General features: G+C 52.8%; 1 protein-coding gene across 1 annotated transcript; it reads right to left on the reverse strand.

Annotated features, from left to right (window-relative positions):
- Positions 1–451: 451 nt before the first annotated feature.
- On the reverse strand, positions 452–22351 carry XKR5 (XK related 5). The gene is given in 7 exon segments (XM_065900027.1): positions 452–1581; positions 5101–5212; positions 9444–9613; positions 11924–12133; positions 13003–13187; positions 20176–20359; positions 22294–22351. Coding segments are annotated over 7 exon segments (2049 nt in total).
- Positions 22352–23686: the final 1335 nt, after the last annotated feature.

Below are 23686 nucleotides of genomic sequence, written 5' to 3' on the forward strand. Positions count from 1 at the left end.
GGCCTCTCACTGTTGTGGCCTCTCCCGTTGTGGAGCACAGGCTCCGGATGCGCAGGCCCAGCGGCCATGGCTCACGGGCTCAGCCGCTCCGCGGCATGTGGGATCTTCCCGGACCGGGGCACGAACCTGTGTCCCCTGCATCGGCAGGTGGACTCCCAACCACTGTGCCACCAGGGAAGCCCAGCAGTCAATTTTGATTGGAAGCTTTATCCCTACCACCTTCTACACTGTGTTAGAGAATGACTCCTGTGTATATGTGTGGCATGTGGTGTTTGCAGGGGATCTTATCTAATCTAATCTGGTTCTCTCATTCTCTAGCTGTGTGGACAGAAGTCCAGAGGGGATGTGATGTACACAAGGGTGTAGGTGTCAGAAGCGGGATTCCTCCTATCCCGACGCCAATGACCAGCTTGATTAGCTGGTCTGTTGCTTTATCTCACAGTGACTGTGGTCAGATGAAGAAACTTGTCTCGGTCTTCAGCCTTTCCCTCCAGCTGCTGTCCCTGTGGGTGGACTCAGACTTGGGGGTGGACGTGAGGCAGGGCTCCACAGAGGGCCTCGGGCTCACCTTCGGCCATGGCATCTGTGTGCCATCAGTGGCAGAATGGTTCTGGTCCCTCGTGGATTCCTGCTGACCCCCATGCCCTGAGCCACCCAGGGCTCTGCCACTAGGATGGAAGCTTCTACCTGGGCCGGTGCCTAAGATCGGGCTGATGTTGGCCATGGTGGCGGGAAAAGGCTTGGTGGCCGGCAGAGGTGAGGCAGGCCGGGCAAGGCTGCCCTCCCCCAATCTCCTCCCAGAGAGGGACGTCGTCAGAGTTGCCCTCCCACCGTCTTGGTGTGAGGACATGGCCCCTTCAGTGGTGGCACTGAAGTAGAGTGTGGAGCTCTCCTGTCCTTCCCCTCCACCCAGCCACCAACCTGCACCCCTCCCCTGCACCCCAGAAGCAGCCCCGTCTCCCTCCTTCGGGCTGCCCTCCTGCTGCATAGCTGACGGCTTCTGGGCAGGAGTTTTGTCACGACTATCGCTGGCAAAAGAGACGTAATTTGAAGTTTCGTCAGCCTCTGCTCTGGGGACAACTCGAAGCTCAGAGCCTTCCTCTGAGGTTAGGGGTTTGCGGGGTGACGATGGGGGCTCTTGCTGGGAGGACGGGGGCTTCCTCTCCTGGTTGCAGTGTTGGCTCAACCCCCATGGAAGGGAACAAAAGAAGCCAGGATTGTCTTCTCCAAGGAGTGCGTTGATCTTTGACACATTTCCCGTTTTCAGGGCAAGTTTCACCAACAGCCAGTGGTGATGGCTGAGGAAAGAGGCCTCCCCAGCCATCTGGCTTTCCATCCCAGCCTGTGGGGGACCCCACTGTGGGCTGGGGGGCTTCCCCAGGCTTGTTAGCACATCACTTTCCTCTTGGCAGGTCCCCAGGCTCTCCGGCCCCTCACCAGCTGGCCCCGAGGCCCGGGGAGGAGAGTCTCCCTCTGCTTTATCACCCCCTGCAATGCCACAGGACTTCCTTACAAAGCCCTGCCAGATGTCTGTGGATTTAGGGTGTAGCAGGCTGTAATAAATGACCAGCGAGACGCTGCCTGAAAAAGAAGAACAAGAGTACAAGGTTATCTTCCTTGAAGTCCTGCGTCCTCGCTGTGGTTTGCAGAACTCCAGGTTCTGGAATTCTGAGTGGAGTCGTACAACTTGGGATCCAAAACAGGACTCGTTGGAGCATCAGAACCGGATATCTGGGGGGAATTTAAGTCTTCTCCAGCTCCCATAAGCTGCAACTGTGTCTACATTTGAAAATCTAAGAACAAAGTCTAAGTCCTGTGGATTCTATGGCTTCTTCCTTGAGGGATGCTCTAACTGAGTCCTCTAGATGTGTGTGAGAGAGAGAGAGACAGAGAGGTTCGGTAGAAATGATCATTTTACTCTCAGAAGACTGGGTCAGATACTCAGAATCCAACCATCTACTCACCGGTTGATGGATTCCAAAGCGAGGGGAGGGGGAGGTAAGGAATCATTTCGAAAACAAGACCCAAGCAGAGGTTAAACATACCATCAAAAACCTCGTATCAAGGAATTTCCATGAGCAGCAACAATACTTCCTTCGTGCATAAACATCTCAATCACATTGTTGCCAGGTTCATTTATTTTGATCAGAAGTGTTGGCTACGGCAATAATTCATTTAACAGAGCTTTCCAGTAATCCTCCCACGTTATTTCCAGCTTCCTGTTGTACCGGACCAAGCGCCTGGTTTCAGGGCGCTGGGTATAAACAGCATGAAACCTGACATAGGCGGGGAAGGAGGGGGGAGAGCATCAGAGGGGCCAGTAAATCGCAGCAAGGATGGAGCTAGAAGGAGCCTAACAGACGTCCCCTCGCATCCTCTCAGGGTACCTTCGGGGGAATGGAGACAGAATTCCTATGGGATGTGACCGAGTGTTGTTTCTGCAGGGGGCACGGCTCCGGCCGTTTCTATACGTTGTTCCAAGTTCTCACAGCCAGCGTGAGGGAGGTATTGTCACTCTCCTTCTACAGTGAGCCACCCGAGGCCAAGAAATGGGAGCTGACCCCCTTCCCCCCCATCCTGCAAGTCCCAGGTACATGTGTTCAGCGAAGGTAGACTTTCCTTGAGGCAGCGTGTTTCACCTGGTTCCTGGTTGCGGCCCCAGGCTGGCATGCAGTAGGTACTCAATAAATGCTTATCAAGGGAGCTCAAGACGGCAGCCAGAGTTGCTGCTGTATAGCCTGTGCTCTGCTGACTATAATTCACGCCCCATGTTCCCACCGAGGACTCCCTGCAGCACCACAGGGGAATCAGTTCAGGCTGCCCCAGGAGCCCCACACATTTTAGGAATGGTGTCCGACATCTCTTTTCCAACTGGAGCGTGAAGCAGATTGGCCGGGGGGGGACCTTTTTACGTCCACCCCCGCTGTGCTCACAGGACTCAGTGAGAACCGGAAAATCCGAATGAGTGGTTGGGTTGCCCAGCTTCACCGTCCCTTCATCCCAGGTGTCACAGTGCCCACGCCCCCAGGAAAGATGGCTCGAGCAGTGCTGGGAGCTGCCATGTGAGAGAGCCCGGCCGCTTCATGCCTGGGCACCCCGGGCACTTTCCTGCACCCTGGCGCCTGGCATAGATATTATTATTTTAAAAAGGACCAACCAGCTGTCCTACGATAGGCAAATGGTTGGCACAATGAGCTTCATCCACACCACGGACCAGTCCTCAGCAACAAAGGAAGGGATATTGATACACACGAGGGCTCAGAAGAACTGCCGGGGAATGGCGCTCAGTGAACCAAACCAATGCCCAAAGCCACACATTGTACAATTCCAGTTGCATGACATCGTTGCAGTGACCAAATCATAGAAATGGAGGACAGGTTAGCGGTCACCGGGGCTTACAGAGGAGGTGGAGATAAGAGGAAGTGGATATGCTTTTAAAAGAGTAACAGAAGGGTCCTTATGGCCACGGAAGAGTTCTCTCTGCATGTTGAATGTGTCACGTCAACATCCTGGTTCTGATGTTCTTGTAGTTTTGCGGGAAGCCACCACTGGGGGGACTGGGGAGGGATGCAGGGATCTCTCTGCGTTCTTTCTTTCCCCTCCCTCCCTCCCTGCTACCCGTCCTTTCTTCCTTCTTTCCTTCCTTCCTTCTATTCTTTACTCTCTCTTTCATGCACAGTTTTGAAAATTTCCCCTGTTCTTTACTATAATACCTTCCATCCATCCTCCTAGATCCGACTCTCAAGTTATCTTCTCGGTGAATTATTTTCATGCATCTCCAGCCACATTAGCCGTCCTTGCATCAATTCTCACTTTACACTCTTTAAAATGCTTTTTAAAAAACAGTTATTGATGTGGAGATCTCTGTATTATTTCTGAAAACTTCAATCATCTCAAAGGTAAAAGTTTAATTTGAAAAAGAAGGGCTGACTTGGCCACCGGCATCTCTAACGAGCCTTGGTTCCTGACAACGGAGGGGGTCGAGCTTAAAAGCCACCTCTGGTTCGTGGCCCTCAAATACTTGTTTTACGGCCACGTTTATGAATCTGCTCCGTCCCTGGAAGAGTCACGTCTCCAAACGCTGGAAGCTCCGGGGCGTTTCCTCTCCCTGGTCAGTGCTACCCCGACGGGCCAGTCCAAGCCCTGGCTGCTGGCCAGTAAAAGGACCCTACTCCCCGCCACCCATCCTCCTGCGTCAGGGGTCAGGGCTGCCCGGTGGTGCCCCGACCCCCACGCGCTCCCCCCGGGACGTGGGTGGCCAGAGGCAAGGCCTTGGGGTGCACGGGAGCTCGGGCCCCGAGTTGTTGCGAACAGCAGGAGAAGCCTCTGCCCTGGACCGTGTTTCAGAAGCGCAAGGACCCGCGTGGAACATTCAGGTGTTGTCCTGGAAGCTCTGGCAAATGCTGCAGAATGAGGGCGCCGCCATCGCCGGGCCAGCGCGTGCAGGGGCAGGAGTGCGGGGAGGAGGCCGACAGCAGGGGTGCGTCTTCTGTTATTTTCCAAGTGCAGGAGAGGAGCTCACACCCGATCTGCTAAGCCGGGTTAGCGTGGTGGGCACAGCGTGGACCTTGGAGCCGTTCCCTCATCACGAGACGTAACCGATCATCTTAAACCGCCAGGCCCCGTGGCTCTGCCACTCCCAGACCGCCTGACCTCGCGGCATCGCTTAACCTCGCCTTTGCCTCACCCCAGGCTGGGGGGAGCTCAGCCCCTCTCCTAGGGTTCACGTCGAGACACCGCACGTGTGTAGAGCCAGGAAGGCCCCTGCTCTGCCCTCTCCGCACCCAGTGCCTCGATGCTGGGAAAAGAGCGGGAGCTTACGTCCTTGACCCCTGCCAGCGCACCAGAGAGGGTCCCACCCCCGAGGCAGCCCCTGCCCCACCAGCAGTTCCTCTGAGCACAGCCAAGCAAGGCAGACGGAGGCTGATCCTGTTTCTTGTGCCCCTATGGGAGCGGCCTTGCCGCCCGCAGGGCAGGGAGCTTCCCTGGTCTCCATCCAGCTGCTTCTGAGCACCGTTTCCTACCCTTGGAGGGCGCTTATTGTAAAGAAGCAAGTTGGGGTAGGGAGGGAGGGGCTAGGAAGGAGATGTGGGGTCTTACCGATCAGAAATCCAGACAAGACTCCGGCTACCGTCCACAGGCTGGTCCGCGACACTCCCTGGAGAAAATCCGTGGCCAGCAGCACGAGGACGGTGTTCTCAAGCAGCATGACCTAGGGCACCAGAAGGAGAGTCAGCACACTTGGTCGGGTGCAGGCGGCCTCGGGACGCTCCCGTCCTGCGATCTGCCGCAGCTCCCTTCAGGGCTGGGGGCTCTGTCCTCGGGCCCACGGGGCCCTCCTGGAAGCAGGGTCAGGGTCGAGTGAGCCTCTCTAGCAACGGGGTGTTCTCCCTGTTCTCAGTACAGCTCATTAAAATGTCTGCAGAATCATAAACGCACAGGACATGTAAGGGCACAGCTCACGAGGCTTGGGGGATTCCCTTCGGTGAGTCAGGTGGGGCTGAGAGCGACTTTTATTTCCTACTTTATATGCTCACATTCTCATGTTAAATTAACTGTATGCACCTGTTGGCTTTACCGTGCAATAATTAAAAGTATCTGCAGAGCTCACAGTGACACTGAATTCCAGTAAGCCACACTCAACACACTTTCGTAACAACTTCAGAATCTTTTTTTCGAATATTTACCTCTTTAAAGGTAAATCTGGCCCCTGGCCACCAGGTGGCAGCAGGGAAGGTACTCTTGCTGGCCGAACAGGGAGCCTTCCTCCCGGGCCTGAAATAAGGGCAGCTCTTACAGAAGGCTCTCCGTACCTCCCGTCCAGGCGGGCTTATTAGCTAAGGTTTCCAAAGCCAATAATTTTAAATATAAAAATATTTTAATATAAAACATATCAATATAATACAAAGTATATTTCTTAAAATAAGTAAATAAACGGGATGTAATTCAAAGATGATGTATTTAAACACTGTGTAGGAGACATTTTTTTAAAACCCTGAATTGTCATACTATTATGCTAAAAGTCTTCCAAGGTTTGCCACAGCCGTTCACCGGCATCATTTTAACTCTAGAAAGGTCAAATAAGGAGAGAATAAAAAATGATATTAGGCGCTGCTTAAAAATCCTAAGAATACCCACCTCCCCGTGCCTTAGGCTCTGGGTAGCTGTGTTTCAAGGGTCCAGCAGGTGTTATTTCGGTTCTAAACGGCACCGCCCAGCAGCCCAGCCTGCAAAACTTAGAGGTACTCTCTCTCCTTAAATCAACCACATCTCATCAGCTGTCTGGCCCTCTTGACATATACAAACTCTTAAGTTTGTTTATGTCTAAACAAAACAAAACAAAAAAACTGGTGGTGCAGACTGTGGGAAAAAAAAAAATCCATCTCCTTTTTCCCGTCCTTACTGCCATTTCACAGTTCTTAACTTGCTACTTCCTGTCAGGGTTCTACTGCAGTCTCTCTTCCCCATCATTGTCGGGGTGACCCGTTTCACCTGCACATCAGGCCTTGTCATCTTCCCTAACACACCTGGAAACAGCCCCACCTCCACCCAGCGTCGAGTGTCCACTCCTTGACAACGCAGCGGTCCTCTTGACAGTGTGTCCTGACTCTCCGGTCCAGGGTCACCTTCCTACAGGCTGCCCCCTAAAGGGCTGTGACTGTTGATGTTATGTGTCTACTTGACGGGGTCAAGGGATGCTCAGATGCTGGTAACACATTCCTTCTGGGTGTGTCCATGAGGTCGGGAAGAGATTAGCATTTGAATCAGTAGTCTGAGTAAAGATCACCTTCACCCGTGCAGGTGGGCTCCGTCCAATCTGTTGAGGGTCCGAATAGAACAAAAGAGAGGAAGAGGGAATTCTCCTTCTCTTCTTGAGCTGAGACATCCATCTTCTCCTGTCCTTGGACACCGACCTCCTGGTTCTTGGTCTTCTGGACTTGGACTAAATTACCACGGGCTTCCCTGGTTCTCCAGCTTGTGGCTGGCAGACCGTGGGACTTCTCAGCTTCCATAATTGCATGAGCGAATTCCTATAACAAATCTGCTCTTATGCATCCATACACATCCCATTGGTTCTGTTTGTCTGGAGAACGCTGACAAATGCAATGACTTTCCACTGACTAAGACCCTCTTCTTGACCAAACGACTCAGACAGGCTCCCCTAAGCCCTCTTCTGGACGAGGCCTCAGCCTTGGCCTATAAAAACTGCAGACTCGTAGCGGAAACAATTTTGCCCACCTCTGCACATTAAGAGACCCGAAGCAACACTACCATAGTTTCTAACAGCTCAAGGCTGCACCCCTAGCACGATGACCCCAGCTGCAGTTAAGTCCCTGCTTAAGAAAGCTCAGGGCTGCCAGGAGAACTTACCGTTCATTCCAGCCAACATCTGGTCACAGGCAGATAGGCCCTGAACCTCCTCTTAGGGGGCGTTACCTCAGAAAGTCTGTGATTATAAATCCTTTCTCTGTCCCTTTGAAATGTACATCTTTTACCACCCAGAGCTGTCTTCTCCAGGACCTGAGGACCATCTCTCTGAAACCCACACATCCCAGGAGACGACTCTCCCAGCCTGTGAGCTCCTTGCTCTAAGGTGTGTGAACACTCTTCACGACAGAGACGGGAAGTGTGTTTCTCATCCCGAAAGCGCCAACTAACACCCCAGATGGTGAGGTCGCGCTGACCACACCCCTTTACTCCCCGACTCCGCTGGAGCCCACGCTGTCCCACACCATTCTCCCTTTAAAATATACAGTCGCCTCTGCACAAAATGAGGTCGGGGTCAGTCCACGCTGGACCCCTTTCCTTGTTGCGACTGACTTAATAGAGTCTGTTTTCATCGCCGTCGACTGGCGTCCGGGTGTGTTTAACTCGGTACCGTCCACACTGGCTCTCCTATGGCCTCCCCGCACCCCGTGGCCTTCAGTGTGCTTCTGCGTCTTTGCCACTCCACACTTGAAACTTCCGTAGCGTCGAAGTTCTGTCTTTTCCTCTTCAATCACTCTGAACTCAGTGGTCCGGTGACTAGGACAGCTGCAAAGAATTAAGCATTTGTTTCCCTTCCTTATGTAACAGCCCCCAGAACTCCTGGCACAAGGGGTATGAACGTGACAAAAACAAAGAAAGAAAAGCAGCAACTGTGAAACGTCTCCTTACGTAGTACTGCTTCTCAGGGCGCCCATGGGCATCGACACGTGAACACATTGCTCCGGCGAACGGACGATGGAGAAGTGACCCTCAGGTTTATTCACGGCGCATGCGGGCGGGGCCCCGCCACACACTCAGCCCTCACCCCCCCCCGCAGTGAGATGGGCCTTGTTACTCCCGGTTTCCAGATGTGGAAACTGAGGCTTGGTGGGGCTCTGTGACTCGTTCAGCATCACAGGTCCTCTTTGGTCTGTGGGCCCCGTGGCCTATGGGGTCACCAAGCTCTACGGCGCTCTCCTAAAACCAGGAGGTGACCAACGCTGCCCACCTGCTGCTAGACAGGAGCTGCACCTCCGGGCTCTTCTCTTTGTTACCCCCTCCATCCTGGAGCGCCTGCACCCCTGAAAGTCTCTTCAACTTTTTGTATTAGTAACAGCCACTATTTGCTGGTTATTTCAGCCCAAGTTGTTTATTATTTAATCTTCCCAGGGACCCTGAAAAGCAGGTAGGTCTTACATCACTGTCACAGGGACACCGAGAGGTGGATGGCTATGTCCTGATGTGCTGATGAAAAAATAGGTCCGGAGAGTTTAAATTCTTGGCCACATCATTTGGTGGCAGTTAATGGCATAGCCAGGGTCCCACGTAAGCCCGTCTGATTCCAGAGCCTGTGCTCCGAAGCCCCGGCTGGTCCTCTCTCCTTTGCCGTTTGCAATGCAGTTCAACTTCCCCCTTCTCATCAGAAGTGTCCCCGCTCATCCCAGTGGGAAGTGACACTTCTGTGGAATTCAGACGCTGCTTTCTCTGCCAGCATTTGTCCACCTTCTGCCTCTTTTTAAAACTTGTTTGGGTGGAAGCTTATCTCCTCCATGGGACCAGAAGCGGCCCGCAGACAGGCATTACGTCATCTTTGTGTGTTTCACACTATCTAGGACCGCAGCTGTAACTCAGTGACTGAGCTGATTAATAAGGGCATCGCGTATATGACACAGAATAGAACTGTGATCGTATTTATCAGATGGGCTGACCTAGAGAGTGGCTGAAAAACATTGCCAAAGGCGCCACGATCCTTGCCACAGTAACTACGTGGAAACGACTGGACGTCAGGTTGCTATTTTCAGAGCCCATCATCTCTGTTCAAGACTATAATGCCCTTTAGATTTTTTCCTAAAATTAAGCTATTCCTTCTTAATAGATATGTGTTCACAAGTGCACACACACACACACGCATGCACGCACACATTCTACGTATACAGTAAAAGCTGGGATTAAACAAAACCGTCATCACCACTTGCCGTGTAGAACGTGGCCATCCGGCTTCGGGAAGGGCTGTCTCAGAAGTCGAGGTAGCAGAGGATGTACACGGCACCCATGAGCAGGTTGAACAGCCTCCAGCGGCAGGTGCTGTCCACGATGTCACTCTGCTGAGCCACGAGCCAGAACGTCATCACCAGCCAGTGGGCACCTGCAGAGAGCGGCCTCGGAAGTCAGGGTCCTCGGGGTGGGGGGTGCTGAGGGAGGGGGTGGGGAGGGGGTAGGGCAGGAACTCGGAAACCAGGGCTTGTAGCCCTCCTCTCTGTTCTGACTGCATCTGACTCGGCACCCAAGAGAACAAACGAAAACCCAGAAGAGATTCAAGGGTCACAGAAAACCCACACTTTTTATTTTTGCAAGTATTATCTCACTTGATCCTCATAAAGGGTAGCTGACCTAATTTGGGGATAAGCAAACAAAAACTAGCTTCAGTAACACTCACTAAATATTGCGTACTTAGGCCTTTTTAGTTCCAGAAAGTGTTTAAAGAGGCAGTGACAAAACTGATTGCTCACTGTTTTTTAATCCCTGCTCGAAGGGCTAAAACCCTCCACATCCAAAGGCAAGATCTGTATGCAGTCCAGCTGTGATATTTGTTCCTATAGTTTAGGAGGAATAATGTCATACTGGCATTTGAACAGAAATTTTTTTAAAAAACGAATTTAAAAAAAGCTAATGTCTCTTTAGGAACACAATTTCTTTCATAGATTTCTGCTTTCTGCCAATAAATGTATCCGTGCTTGTTCTAGGCTCAAGTCTAAATATCTCTCAGTGCTTCTTGTTCCTTCTTGTAGAGGGTGTTCCCTGATGACCGGAAGAGATTCCTCTCTGGGCAGGGCCACACAGGCCCCCTGCAGGCATCCTGCATTATCAGGCAGACTCCCTGTCATCACTGGTCAAACCAGGTGCGGCTAGACTGAGGGCTGAGGGGGGCTTTGGATTCAGTGGAGATGTCCTGTTTGAAACAGAGAAGACGGCTAAAACTCAGCATTTGAATAACATGGAGGGCTTTGGGAGGCTATGAGTAACAGCACAGTATGTACTGCACGTTTCTGACTTGCGTCAGGGCACGTGGGACCCTGTGCCTCCCTCCTGTCTAAGTGTCAGTTTTACTAAGGATTTTCAGCCCATGACACAGAATGTGGAGCCCTCACAGCAGCTAAAGCTGCGCTCTGGGGCTGGCTGGTCCTGTGAGCGCTGGGCTGTCTGAGCTGCGGGCGCGTTTCTCCAAAGAGACCCTGCATGCATTCCTCCTCTCCCTGGACACTCGTGGGCTGAATCTGTTCCTCCACATTCTTGAACTTGGGCTGGCCGAGACCGCTTTGCCAGGCAGAATGCAGCAGAAGCCATGCTGATCCAGTTCCGGGCCATTCCACCCCCTTTCTCTTGGAATGCTCAGCTGACATGTCCGAATCCAGATGACTTTGCCGAAGAGAAAGGGCGGAGGAGCCCTGGGTGCCAGACGTCTGTACAGCCAGCCCAGTGGAGCCTCCCTATGAATCCAGACACCTGCTAACCTACTGCGATGGTGCGAGGACGCCCTGCCCCAGGCAAGAAACCCCCAGCGGAGTCCAGTCAGCCCTCAGAACCGGGGCTGTTGATCATGAATGGTTCTTTTTTTTTTTTTTTTTTTTTTTTTGTGGTACTTGGGCCTCTCACTGTTGTGGCTTCTCCCGTTGTGGAGCACAGGCTCCAGACGCGCAGGCGCAGCGGCCATGGCTCACGGGCCCAGCCGCTCCACGGCATGTGGGATCTTCCCGGACCGGGGAATGAACCCGTGTCCCCTGCATCGGCAGGCGGACTCTCACCCACTGCGCCACCAGGGAAGCCCTATTGATTCGTTTTTATAGACACATGCAAAGTACGATTAAGTAAAAGATTGAATAAGAAAGTTAAGTCTACGTCGGTTTTAGGTGAAAACTACATCGTGGTCTGCTACATTATCATCTGTAATTTTAGCAAATATTTTATAATTTAAAAACATTTAATAATTATAATAAATGAGTTATATTGTGCTCAATATAAGTGCTCAATAAATAGAAGGAACTATCACATTCTTATGTTAGAAAACCCAAAAACCCATCTTTAGACTCTGGTAACAAAAAATGCACAACAATTTCTAAAACAAACGTGATGGTTATATATATATATATATATATATTTTTTTTTTTTTTTTTTTTTTTTTTTTGCGGTTCGCGGGCCTCTCACTGTTGTGGCCTCTTCCATTGCGGAGCACAGGCTTCGGACGCGCAGGCTCAGAGGCCACGGCTCACGGGCCCAGCTGCTCCGCGGCACGTGGGATCTTCCCAGACCGGGGCACGAACCCGCGTCCCCTGCATCGGCAGGCGGACTCTCAACCACTGCACCACCAGGGAAGCCCCATTAATGGTTCTTGTAAGGCATTAAGTTCGGGGTGGTTTGTCAGGCCCCAATAGATAGTCGGAACGTACGCTCAGCTCACCTGCAACAACCAGAACCCAGACGCGGTAAACTTGGAAGAACAGAACCAGACTCAGAACGCGGGCTCCCACCATGCCCATCCTCCAGAGCAGCTGGCAGCCGAGGGCCGTCCACGGCATGGAGAGGTGACCCGGCTTCATGGCGCCCATGGCACGAGCATAGCACACCAGGGCCCAGGACAGCACAGACCAGGAGCACAGCGCACTCATCCCTGGAAGCGAAGCGCACAGGACAACCTAGTATTTACAGGACGTTAACCCTTAACAAAATCTGACTTCTCAGAGGGCATCGTCACCTCCGTGCAAACACGCACGTCTTTCTCCGCTCTGAAGAAGTGAGGGCGTGCAGGAGAGCTTTCCTCTGCTTAACAGATGGGTGCTTGTCCCCTCAGGTGGGCTGGGCTCTCCGTGTTCACCCTTTAAGAAAAGCATCCCAGTCACTGCTCCTCCAGCACCTCTGGTTTATGACGAAGCAGCTCCTAACGGCTCTGAACATGCTATTTCATCCCAAACGCACTTTGCCGTTCGATCCACATAAAGGAGGTTTAATCAGAGAAATGAGACCAGGACATGCAATGGTTCCAGCCCATAGGAGAGAGCCTGCTTTGCCGTTCAATCCACATAAAGGAGGTTTAATCAGAGAAATGAGACCAGGACATGCAATGGTTCCAGCCCATAGGAGAGAGCCTGCACCCTGGAGGGAGAGCCAGCAGAAGACGCACGTTTGCTGGGGCCCGAGTTGCTCTGTTCCCATGGCTCTCGAGGTACGAGGCTCAGACTTGCACAGTTAGCCCCGGGAGAAACAGACACACTGATTTCGCAAGAGGCAGCACACGGTACCTTCCCAAGGTGCTTTCAGGGTCATCTGACTATTTCTGTCCCATGGACTGAGCCCCATGAAGGAAGCAGACCCCCGGGAACTCATCGCCCCAAACAAAAGCCAGTATTAACCATTCCCTTGGGCTGCCCTAATTCTCCCAAACAGGAAATCTTAGGTTGCCGGGTTTTGCTAAATAAGGGGTTTCCTTCTGTCCGCCTTGAGAAGTCGGACGGTCTGAGGTCAGTGGTAGGAGACACTCACCCGGCACGATACCAGTGAAGTCCGAGGTGAGAAAGACGTATGTTTGAAGCAGCAGGTGGGGCCCGACCTGCAGCAGGGCTTCCAGGAGGCGCAGGGCCGACAGGTCGGCCTCCTGCATCCGCAGCTGGCCCCAGGCGGAGGCCTCCCCTTCCTTCCGGAGAACAGGGGCCACGGCGTCCCAGTGCCTAAGGAACAGGAGAGCCCAGGACTCAGAACCACACCGTGATAGCTTAAACAGGAACCCCCTTCTCTGGCTTATCGCATAGAGATCGATAGCTTTCCAGGGGTTAACTGATCGCATCTACACCCCAAGGCCCTGAGCTCTGACTCCAGAGTGAAGGTGGCACGTCTGACCCAAGTGCTGCAGCAGGTGACCTTGCCCAGCAAGGCCCGGCCAGCGGAACACACTCTGGCCACACGTGGAAGGGGTGCTAGGCCGGGAGCCTGGATCACACAGGTTTGCTGTGGGCTCTCTCTGAGCCCTTCATAGTTTAGAGCTAACCCTGAACTACCTCCCTGGCCCCAGGGCCTCTTGGGATGGGAATTAATCCACATCTGCTAGACAGCGGGAAGGGCAGGGCACCATCGTGGGGTGTGCAAGGACGGGCTGCCCTGGCTGCAGGGACACACATCCAGGAAAGGGAGTCAGTGCAAGAGAAGAAAAAGGAGGAAATGTGCCTGTTTCATTCTACTTCCCCCAAAACCCACCCTAGAAACCTTTCTGATGCTTCCATCTTATGAAAGCCACCTGGAGGTGCCATGGGTCGCTGTCCTGCGCCCCCAGGAGGGTCGTGCACGTATAAAAAGGACACTGTTCCCCAGGCACGTGTGGGCTCTGGGGACTTCGGGTTTTCACAGCAGTTTCCCACTCACGCGCCCAGAAGCAGGAACCCAGTGATCCCTACACCTGCCTGCAGCAGGGGCTGCCATGCCTGCCAAGTCCATGTGCAATTGCGAACTTCTGTCCTGTCCAAGTTCAGAAAAACTAGGAATCGTTTTAATTTACCGACTCCTGAAAGAGAGCTGAGTGCGCCTTTCAAGTTACCCCGAACGCCCCCACCTCTGATCTCCGGCCAACATTTCTACGGCCAGAGCAGAAGGGGGTCCTCTTTGAAATGGCTTTGTTCAGGGTACACAGGGCCCAGGAAAGACACTTAAGAAAGACAGCTTTCCTCTTTCATGATTTGGATCCTGGAGTGAACTGATTTCTTACTGAGTCTTTGAAGCCGTGATCTCTGACCCAAGTATAATGTTAAGAAAAAGCATATGGGGCTTCCCTGGTGGCGCAGTGGTTAAGAATCCACCTGCCAAGGCAGGGGACACGGGTTCGAGCCCTGGTCCCAGAGGATGCCATATGCCGAGGAGCAGCTAAGCCCATGTGTCACAACTACTGAGCCTGAGCTCTAGAGCCCACGAGCCACAACTACTGAGCCCGTGCGCCACAACTACTGAGCCTGAGCTCTAGAGCCCGCGAGCCACAACTACTGAGCCGGCGCGCCTAGAGCCCGTGCTCTGCAACAAGAGAAGCCACCGCAATGAGAAGACCGCGCACCGCAACGAAGAGTAGCCCCCGCTCGCCGCAACTAGAGAAAGCCTGCGTGCAGCAACGAAGACCCAACGCAGCCAAAAATAAATACATTTATTTTTAAAAAAAAAAGCATATGAAGCTGAATACGGTAGCTTCCCTTTCAGTCCTGAATCCTCCATTCTGGGGACGTGCCAATCTCCCTTCCTACCCTCCCAGCCGCCTCCATTCATTCCATGTGCATCCTTATTGGGCTGCTCCCACCTGCTGGAGACTGCAGAGGGTGCAAACGAAATTGAAGACCTTCTCCGGAAGCCCAAGATTCAGTTGTGGAAAGCAAGCCATACACACGTGAAAAGTTTTAAGCAGGAAGAAAGACGTGTGAAAACGAGAGCGGCGGAAGGGGTCCCGGGGAGAGAGGAAAACATATTCAGGGAAAGGAGGGACGGGCATACTCAGGACAGGGACAAAGCCTGAGGGAGCACGGTGGCACCAGCGGGGCAGGAGAAGGGCCACTGAAACGGCGGTCCATCCTGGGGCAGCAGAAGCCTCTTCTAGCCCAGCTGAGGAGTTGGGTGTCCCTCTTGGACCAGTGGGAAATGGAGAACCAGTGGGAATGCGATCCACCTGGTTTTCGAATCGCGTTTCTGGAACCTGCTGCAGGGGGAGGGTCTCAGGCTGAGATCACTGGTTAGGGGGCTTCGGGGGGCCCAGCTGAAAGCGGAGGTACGGGGCGGTGAGTGGGAGGAGGAGGGCGGAGGTGGGAATGGATGCTCTCCTTCCAGGTACTCACCAGCTCCTGCCCGGATTTCTGGCCGCCTGCCTGGCCCTTGGACTCTCCCTTCTCAGTTCCTTTCCTGTGCCGTCTCTAAGGGCCTTATCTGACCAGGTTACTCCTTTACTTAAACCTTTCCAGTGGCTCTCAAACCCCTTACCTGGTGGATAAGCTCCTTCATGGTCCAGCCCAGTCTGTCTCCGTCCACATTGCTTTTGTCCAGAAAATCCTTACCCCACACTCACAGCAAAACAGACTTCTAGTTTTCCAAAACCACCACTTCCAGCAGTTCCTTCTGCAGCAGCTTTGCTGTTGCCTGGGTCCGAAGTGCCTCCCCTTCCCACGTGCTTCCAAGTCCACCTCATTCTTCAGCCCTCCCACGACGGCTCCTGTGTCCGGACGGCGGTTCCAGACGTGAGCACCATCAGAGTCACCAGGTGGGCTGTTGAAAGACAGGTTGCCCGGCCCCAGGCCTAGAATTTCTGATTAAACAGACGCGTTTGGAGAATTATGAGGAGTTTGCCGTGATGCCATGTGGGTCCCGGTGAAGCTCGAGAATTTGCATTTTTAACGAGTTTCGGGTGATGAAGACGTCTCTGGTCCAGAGATGCACCGTGGCAAGCCCTGGGGCTCCCAGCATCCTGTGAACATCTCTCTTCTTCTAATTCACTGTTCCAGCTTTGTTCACAATTTGGCCTCAGACTGTGCCTTAATCACGTGTCTCCAGTCCCTTTGGTCACACAAGGTTAGTAAACATGAACGAATAAATACCGAGCATATTGAGCTGTGTTGATGATGGTCTAAGATTTCCCGTTGCACTAAGGACAACATGCACTAAAAATTGACGTTTGTTAACACGTTTAATTAAACTAACTCGGTCTTTGGAATGATGTCTCTCAGCAAGCTCCACTGAACAGCTTAAATAAAAAACCAAACGTATCCGCTTCCCCCGGAATAGTCTATCGTAGCCCCACAAGGTGAAGAATTAGTGATGCTTCTCTCCATCTTAACACTTTATGGTGACGTGAAAGCTGAGACAGTGAACGGTGGAGGTTTCCGCTAGGACTGTACATTTTTTTCAACTTTTTAAAATTGCGGTAAAATGCACATAACATAAAACGTACCATCTTTACCGTTTTATAAGTACAGTTCAGTGACGTTAATAATTTAAATTTCATAATTGAATAGATTATTGACAATTTGCAATAATTCATAACGGTGTGCAACCATCACCACCATCGTCCTCTGTAACTCTTTTCATCTTGTAAAACTGAAACTCTGTCCCCATTAAACAATAAGTCCCCGTTCCCTCCTCCCCCGGCCCCTGGCACCCCCCATCCTACTTTCTGACTCTATGAACTTGACTGCTCTAGGTGCCGCATGTAAGTGGAATTATGTATTTGTCTTATTGCATGGCTTACTGCATCATGTCCTCCAGAGTCATCCACGTTGTAGCATATTACAGAATTTCATTCCTTTTTTCCGTTGTATGTACAGACCACATTTTGCTTATCCATCATCTGTTTAGACACTTGGTTTGTTTCATGTTTTGGCTACTGTAAGTAATGCTGCCAGGAACATGGGTGTACAAAGACCTCTTCCAGACCCTGCTTTCAACTTGTTTGGATATATACCCAGAAGTGGAATTGCTGGATTATATGGTACTTCTATGTTTAATTTTGTGAGGAACTGCCATTCTGTTTTCCACAGTGGCTGCACCACTTTACATTTCCACCATCAGTGTGCAAGGGTTCCAATTTCTCCACATCCTTGCCAACACTTGTTTCCTGGGGTTTTTTTTTTAAACAGATTGATGTTGAATAGAACTTCTTTTGTTGTTGTTGTTATCTGGAACTTAGATTATGCAATCATTCCAGTACCTATTTAATTAATTAATTTATTTTTGCTGTGTTGGGTCTTCGTTTCTGCGCGAGGGCTTTCTCCAGTTGTGGCAAGCGGGGGGCCACTCCTCATCGCGGTGCGCGGGCCTCTCACCATCGTGGCCTCTCCTGTTGCGGAGCACAGGCTCCAGACGCGCAGGCTCAGCAGTTGTGGCCTAGTTGCTCCGCGGCACGTGGGATCCTCCCAGACCAGGGCTCGATCCCGTGTCTCCTGCATTAGCAGGCAGATTCTCAACCACTGCGCCACCAGTGAAGCCCTGTGGGGTTTTTTTGTTTTAATTTATTTATTTTTGGCTGTGTTGGGTCTTCGTTGCTGCCCAGGGGCTTTCTCTAGTTGCTGCGAGCGGGGGCTGCTCTTCCTTGCGGTGCACGGGTTTCTCATTGCAGTGGCTTCTCTTGTTGCGGAGCACGGGCTCTAGGCGTGTGGGCTCAGTAGTCGCGGATCGTGGGCTCAGTAGTTGTGGCTCGCGGTCTCGAGAGCGCAGGCTCAGTAGTTGTGGCGCACGGGCTTAGTTGCACCACAGCATGTGGGATCTTCCCGGACCAGGGCTCAAACCCCTGTCCCCTGCATCGGCAGGCGGATTCTCAACCACTGCGCCACCAGGGAAGCCCTACGTTTATGTTTTAAGTCCTTGCCTTTTTTACAAGCCACTTCATGAGGTTTGCGTTTAATTGGTTTTTTGTTGTCAGTAGATTCTTCTGCATTGCGTTACGACCCCTGTCTAAATGCTGTTTGTCTAGGGCTGGGCAAACAGAACTGTTTTGGCTCCTCCTACAGGTGCTTTCGCTGAACTGCAGTTTTCTGAGCGGCTTCTTTGCTGGCCCTGACTGGGCATCAGTCTTGCGAACAAGACACTCCATTACCCGGTGTCTTCCTTGTGAAAGCCCAATAAGCTGGTTGCAGGATAGGGAATAGAGTTCTTGTTTTCTACTTTAACTTTCAAAGTTTTCTTCTAAGGAAGCAGATTTCCATTTGTTTGGTTTATTTTCTATCGCAGAAGCATTGCAAAACCATGTAGCTTCTTATGCTTGTTACAAAACTGAGAGACAAATCTGTGGTTCACCGTAAGCAAGAGTGCATTCTGGCGTTACCTTCTTTTCTGACATTCCCTTCCGTTTCCTGACTCTTCTCACTTCTTTTCTTTTTTCATGCTTTTTTTTTTTTTGTCCTTTTAAATTATACATATATATTTTTAGTCACCTTAACTTTTTTTTTTTTTTTGGCCGCACAGAGCAGCATATGGAATCTTAGTTCCCCGACCAGGGTTCGAACCTGTGTCCCCTGCAGTGTGAGCGCAGTCTTAAACACTGGACTGCCAGGGAAGTCCCACTAACTTCTTTTTTTAAATAAGAAGAGATATAGATGACTAGTTGTTTTTCCTAATTTCTAATTTTCCTGTCTCTCTTCATTTACCCATTTTAGTTTTTAAGAAATATATATTTAGTATTCATGGCATCATCTGAGAAACTTGGGGAAGATGAGTGGGGGTCAGTGTTGGACACCAGCATGAAAGCGGATACATGTGAGCCTGACGCTGCCCCATCTCTGAAGAAGGCACTGGATCAAATGGGACCAAGGGTCCCCCCGGAGCTCCAGAAGACAGATCTATCTGACAGTTATTCAGGAGGCTTCTCTCAAGTGACTGGCCCTGACTTTAATCTTCTTTTGAGCTATGACATGTTCGCTTAGGGGAGAGTTGATTCATTTTTTTTCAATAGGTGCTCTGTCCCTGAGGTCGCAAACTTGATGACTATAACGTACCACGTGGTCCCTGGAAGGATCGGAGCCCTTAATGGTTTTCATACCAAGTTGGGCAGACAGAAGGGTCAGCGCATGTGGGTAGCGCCCAGTACAGGCTCCGATCCTCCGAGTCCAACAGGAAAGCCAGCTCTGCTCTCTTCCCACTGGTCAGAGTCCTATCGTTTCAGAGGAACCACATGGCTTGAACACAAAGGCTCAGCTTTAGGCAAAACTGCTGTAGCTGAAAACGCTTCTGGTGCCTTTAGAGATGTAGGGTTCCAGCTCCGAGGGGCCCGGAGAAATTCGGGTGGTTGGGTGATGTCTTTATCAGAAGTACCCTCTGTCTCCAAACCCTCTGTCTCGGACGCAGCTGGGAAATCAGAAAACTCACTTCAGCGTCTCCAAAGAAAGCCTTGGGCATGGCTTGAAGGCATAAACCACCCAGGACAGCCAGCAGCGCAGCCCGAGATCTGAGACTTGGCCGTGACTCCTGAGAGCCTTTCTATCCTCAGCGTCTACAAGTTCATGTGCTCTTGAGCCGGAGGCCATCACCGATCTGATCTCCCAATTTTCTCCCTTTTAAAATTCCTGGCAACTCTATGGGATTATGAGGCAGCTGAGAGCTGAAACCTGCCCCAGTGTAAAGCTCACTGCCGCATCTCCCCTGACCCTCCAGGAATCCAGGTATCCCGGGGAAAACAACACCTTACCTGCTGCACTGGTGGGCCAAAGCCAAGCCTGCTCAACACCAGGCCTGCCCAGGATGCCTTTTTATGGAAAAATGTGGCCCTGGCACCCAAATGGCTTCTTCTTGCAATAAAAGCTTAATGCAAATGTTACCAGGCCGACCCCACTGCTGCTTCTGCTTAAATCTGTGTCACCCTCCTGGAGTGAGGGAGTAGGTGTTTACATGGACCGGCCCTAACTGAGTCACTTTCCATGGCTCTAAAGGCGAGACCAACTGAATTAAACACGAGCACATAGGATTTGGCCCAAGTCAAGAAAAAGCTTTTGAAGGGTCACGGCTCCTTCTGGATGCTCCTTGAGGATGCTCAAGGAAGTTCAGGCTCGGTGAGGTGACCAATATCAGAGCAAATGTTCAAAGAGGTGGCTTCCAACGTTCTCCCAAGCCTGCACTTTTGTGACCCTAAGGATGGAATACGTATGCACAGGAGAACCCTCCTTTCGCACGTGTGAAATCACGCTTCAGGGTTGAAAGGGGCTGCCTTACCGCTTCCACACGCCAAGCTGGAGGAGGTGTAGCACCACCAACGAGCAGTGACTTTGATGTCCATCTTCTCGGAACCAAAGGTAGCTCAGGCCCTGGACCAAGAAGCCAGGTAGTAGCACAGAGAGGGCCAGCCACCCCCAGAGGAGCTGGCCTGTGGTGAAGTAGTAAACCACGGTGCAGAGGCCTGGGGACCAGAGGAAGGACCAGAGGGTTAGTGGAAGGCAGGAGGGAGGGACCAGCAAACGCTGTGTCCCTACAGCCAGCAGTGCTGCCTGCTACACCTAGCCTGGAGTGGGCAGAGCCCGCGTGCAGTCTGGACCAGAATGAGGTCGAATGAAAGGGCCAGAGCTTCCCAAAGGATCCCAAAGGCCCAGACACCATGGCTGTACAAAGGGACTGTTGGATCTCATAGGACAGCGTGCAAAAAAACCCACAAACACCTGGCACTTAGTATGGGCTCAAAAATGTAAAACCTCCTCTCTGGGGGCGGCTTCATTTATTTTATTTTTGAGGGTTGTAGGATAGGGTCAGGGAATGGAAAGAGCTTGATAAATCTAGGTTAGGGTCTGCCCTCCCTGATGAATGGCCACAGACGTGGGTGCTTACATCTGCCCAGTACTAGCAGGTGCTCGGGACTCACAGTAATTGTCTTACAGGACTATTGCTTGGGTTCCCCACTGTTAGAGTTTAACATGGATTTATGGACACGTAAAGCTGTGAACTGCAGCGGTAAGAGAGCGCTGCCCCAGGTACAGACGGGAACCCTGCAGGTTCCCCGAGAAGCCAGGGCTTGGGCAGCCATTCCTTGGCGCCCAGGCTCTGTCTCTTGCTCTAATCACCCGGCACACAAGGCAAACCGGGAGCCCCAGGCACCAGAAGCCTCTGGGGCAGTCACCGCCCTGCCCAGTCTGAGGAACGCTGAGGCCCAGGCGTTCCTAGACGGGAGGGAAGGAGGAACCCACGTCCGCGGGGCCACCTGGGGTGGGTGCCGAGACCCGGAGTCCTGTCTCATCTTAGCCCTGCTCAGTGGCGGCGCTGGACCCCGGAGCTCTGGAGCCGATCTCAACGTGGGACCTCCTCTGGGCGCCTCTGAAACCTCATGGCAGGGACGACCCCGGGGGGCCTTCGTGGACCGCGGTTCAAACAAGGGACCCGCCGACGCGGGTCCCTCCCAGGAAAAAGTGCAGGGCCAGAGCCCGCCGGGGTCCCCAAGTGCCTGCGAGCTGGGGAGTGGCGAGGAACGCTGGGGGGTCTGGATGCTGAAGCCCCGTTAATTCCACTCCCCCACCCCTCCCCCCATCTGCGGGGGCCCCGCGGGGAAGAAGCGGCTGCAGGGAGCCGGGCTGCAGCGGGCGGAGGCCTCCGCTCCGGCACCGAAGGAGTTACAAGTTCAAACTGGAAAGGCGCTGAACCGCTCCGCCCTCTGGCCCCGCCTCTGCCGGCGGACAGCGCTCCCTACGCGACCACCGCGCCCCGCGCCCGCCGCCTCCGGTCCAGCTGTAGACGGCCCTCCCTCCAGAGCTCCGCGGAAGCGGAGCCCAGTCCCACCACAACCTGGCCCCAAGCGGCTTCCCCCGCCGCCCAGACCCCCAGGCCGGCCGGATAGCGGGGAGAGCAGGGCGCCCCCAGGCCCGCGTGCAGCGCCTCGGGCACCTGCGGCACTTTGCCGAGTCCTGGAGGCCTCTCTGGAGGGAAGCGGGGGGCCACGTGTGCCGCGACTCCTGCAGAGGATCATGCACCCGCTGGAGGGGGAGGGGGTAGGATCGTGCACCCGCCGCGGAGGGGCCTCAGATACAAGGGGACCATGCACGCAAGGGGGAGGGAGGAGGATCGTGCATCCAACGCGGAGGGGCCTCAGATACACGGGGACCACGCATGCAAGGGGGAGGGGGCGGAGGGGTGCGGCATTCATCCTCGGGGGCAATCACGCATCCCCGGGAGGGTCGTGCATTCGCGGGGATCTACCAGGGACTGGGCGGGTGGGGTGCCACCGTGCGTGCACTGGCGCGCAGTGCTGGGCGCAGGCGGGGAGAGGCCGCCGCCGTGGCCGGGGTGGCGTGTGGGTCCCCGGGCGTCAGGATGGGTCGGAGGGGTGAGCGTGGCCTGCCCGGCACTCACGCGCGCTCTGCTCGGCCGCCAGCAGCAGGGCGGAGAGGCCCAGGACCCCCGCGTGCATCCTCTGCGCCTGCCGCGCCGCTGGCCTGCCTGCCGGGCCCCCGCCCCTTCCCCTCCGGCCGCCCCGAGTCGGGGAGGGTTCCGGCCGGAGACCCGACTGCAGGATGCATTTCGGCTGAGCCTTTAGGCGCAGAGCGTCTCGTCCTGGGTTTTCCCGAGTAGCTAGACGGGTCGGAGGGAGGCAGGGAGGGGGGCAGAGTTGTCTGCTTCCTAAGCAGGGAAAGTACCGATTACACCCGGCCTCTAGATGTGTGCAAAAGCAGTTCCTCTGCCGTCCCCCAACCTTATAACGGGCCCTGGAAAAGTACTACGTGAACCTCAGGACCGCAGGTCGGTGGTCAGCAGGAAGTTAAATTGGCCACCGCCTCCGGAGCCGCTGAAAGGCAGTCTGGTCAACCACTAGGCAGAGAGGTCTATGGAAGGAGTTGAGTTAGAACCGTTCATTAGTCTTTTCAAAATCTTGGAGAGCATGTAAACTGATATCTTCTCCTGTATCTCACTCTCAACTCCATCCCAATCTCTGTCCTCACAAAAGGTTTTTTTCCACCTGGGCTTCAGGGTTAATCAAGATTCCCATGCACAAGAAGTAAACCTGCCCACTGGAAAACCTTCTTCCAGAACATACATCTATCTATCTATCTATCCATCCATCTAGCTAACTATGGTGTAAAGGAGAGGTGGTATTTAGTCATGGTGATGCTGAGATGAAGTTGGGATCTTTAATTTTTAAAGCAGACAATTATCCAAACTATTCCTCCTTTTGATTTGGGGGGAGTTTTCCACCTCCACCAAGGATTTGCCACGTCCAAACCATCTTGCTGCGCTGATCCCACTAGTTTAATGAGATGGAGTACCCCCTCCTTCCCTACAAAAGCCCTGCAGGAGAAAGAGCCACAGTTGAAGAACTTACATCTTGAAGGAAAATATATAGAGTTGGGTGACCCTATAAATCAAGTGAAGCTACAAATCTCATGATTATTTTCCATTTACCAAAGTAAAACCTCAAAGTCAGACATCTTTGGCTCTTCCCTGCATTTTCGATGTGATTCTTACAAAATGCTTTATTTCATTGAAGGTAATGTTGATTTATCCTAAGAGGCTTCCTTCCCTCCCTTCCCCACGACCAATTTTCCACTCACTTTTCAATGCATTTCTGGTTTTCTGGTCAGAACTTTGAATTCTGATCTTCTACATCTCTCCCCATTTCAGAGTCTCAGTTCTGTGATACAGATGATCAAACCCCCTGTAAACCTTTTGAGTCTCTTCCCTCTACATCAATACCAGGAAGCAGGTTTAAGGTCTGGGTTTCCATACCTTCAGGTTCATACCTCATTGT

This window comes from Phocoena phocoena, chromosome 21, assembly GCF_963924675.1.
Source record: "Phocoena phocoena chromosome 21, mPhoPho1.1, whole genome shotgun sequence".
Taxonomy (NCBI): Eukaryota; Metazoa; Chordata; class Mammalia; order Artiodactyla; family Phocoenidae; genus Phocoena; species Phocoena phocoena.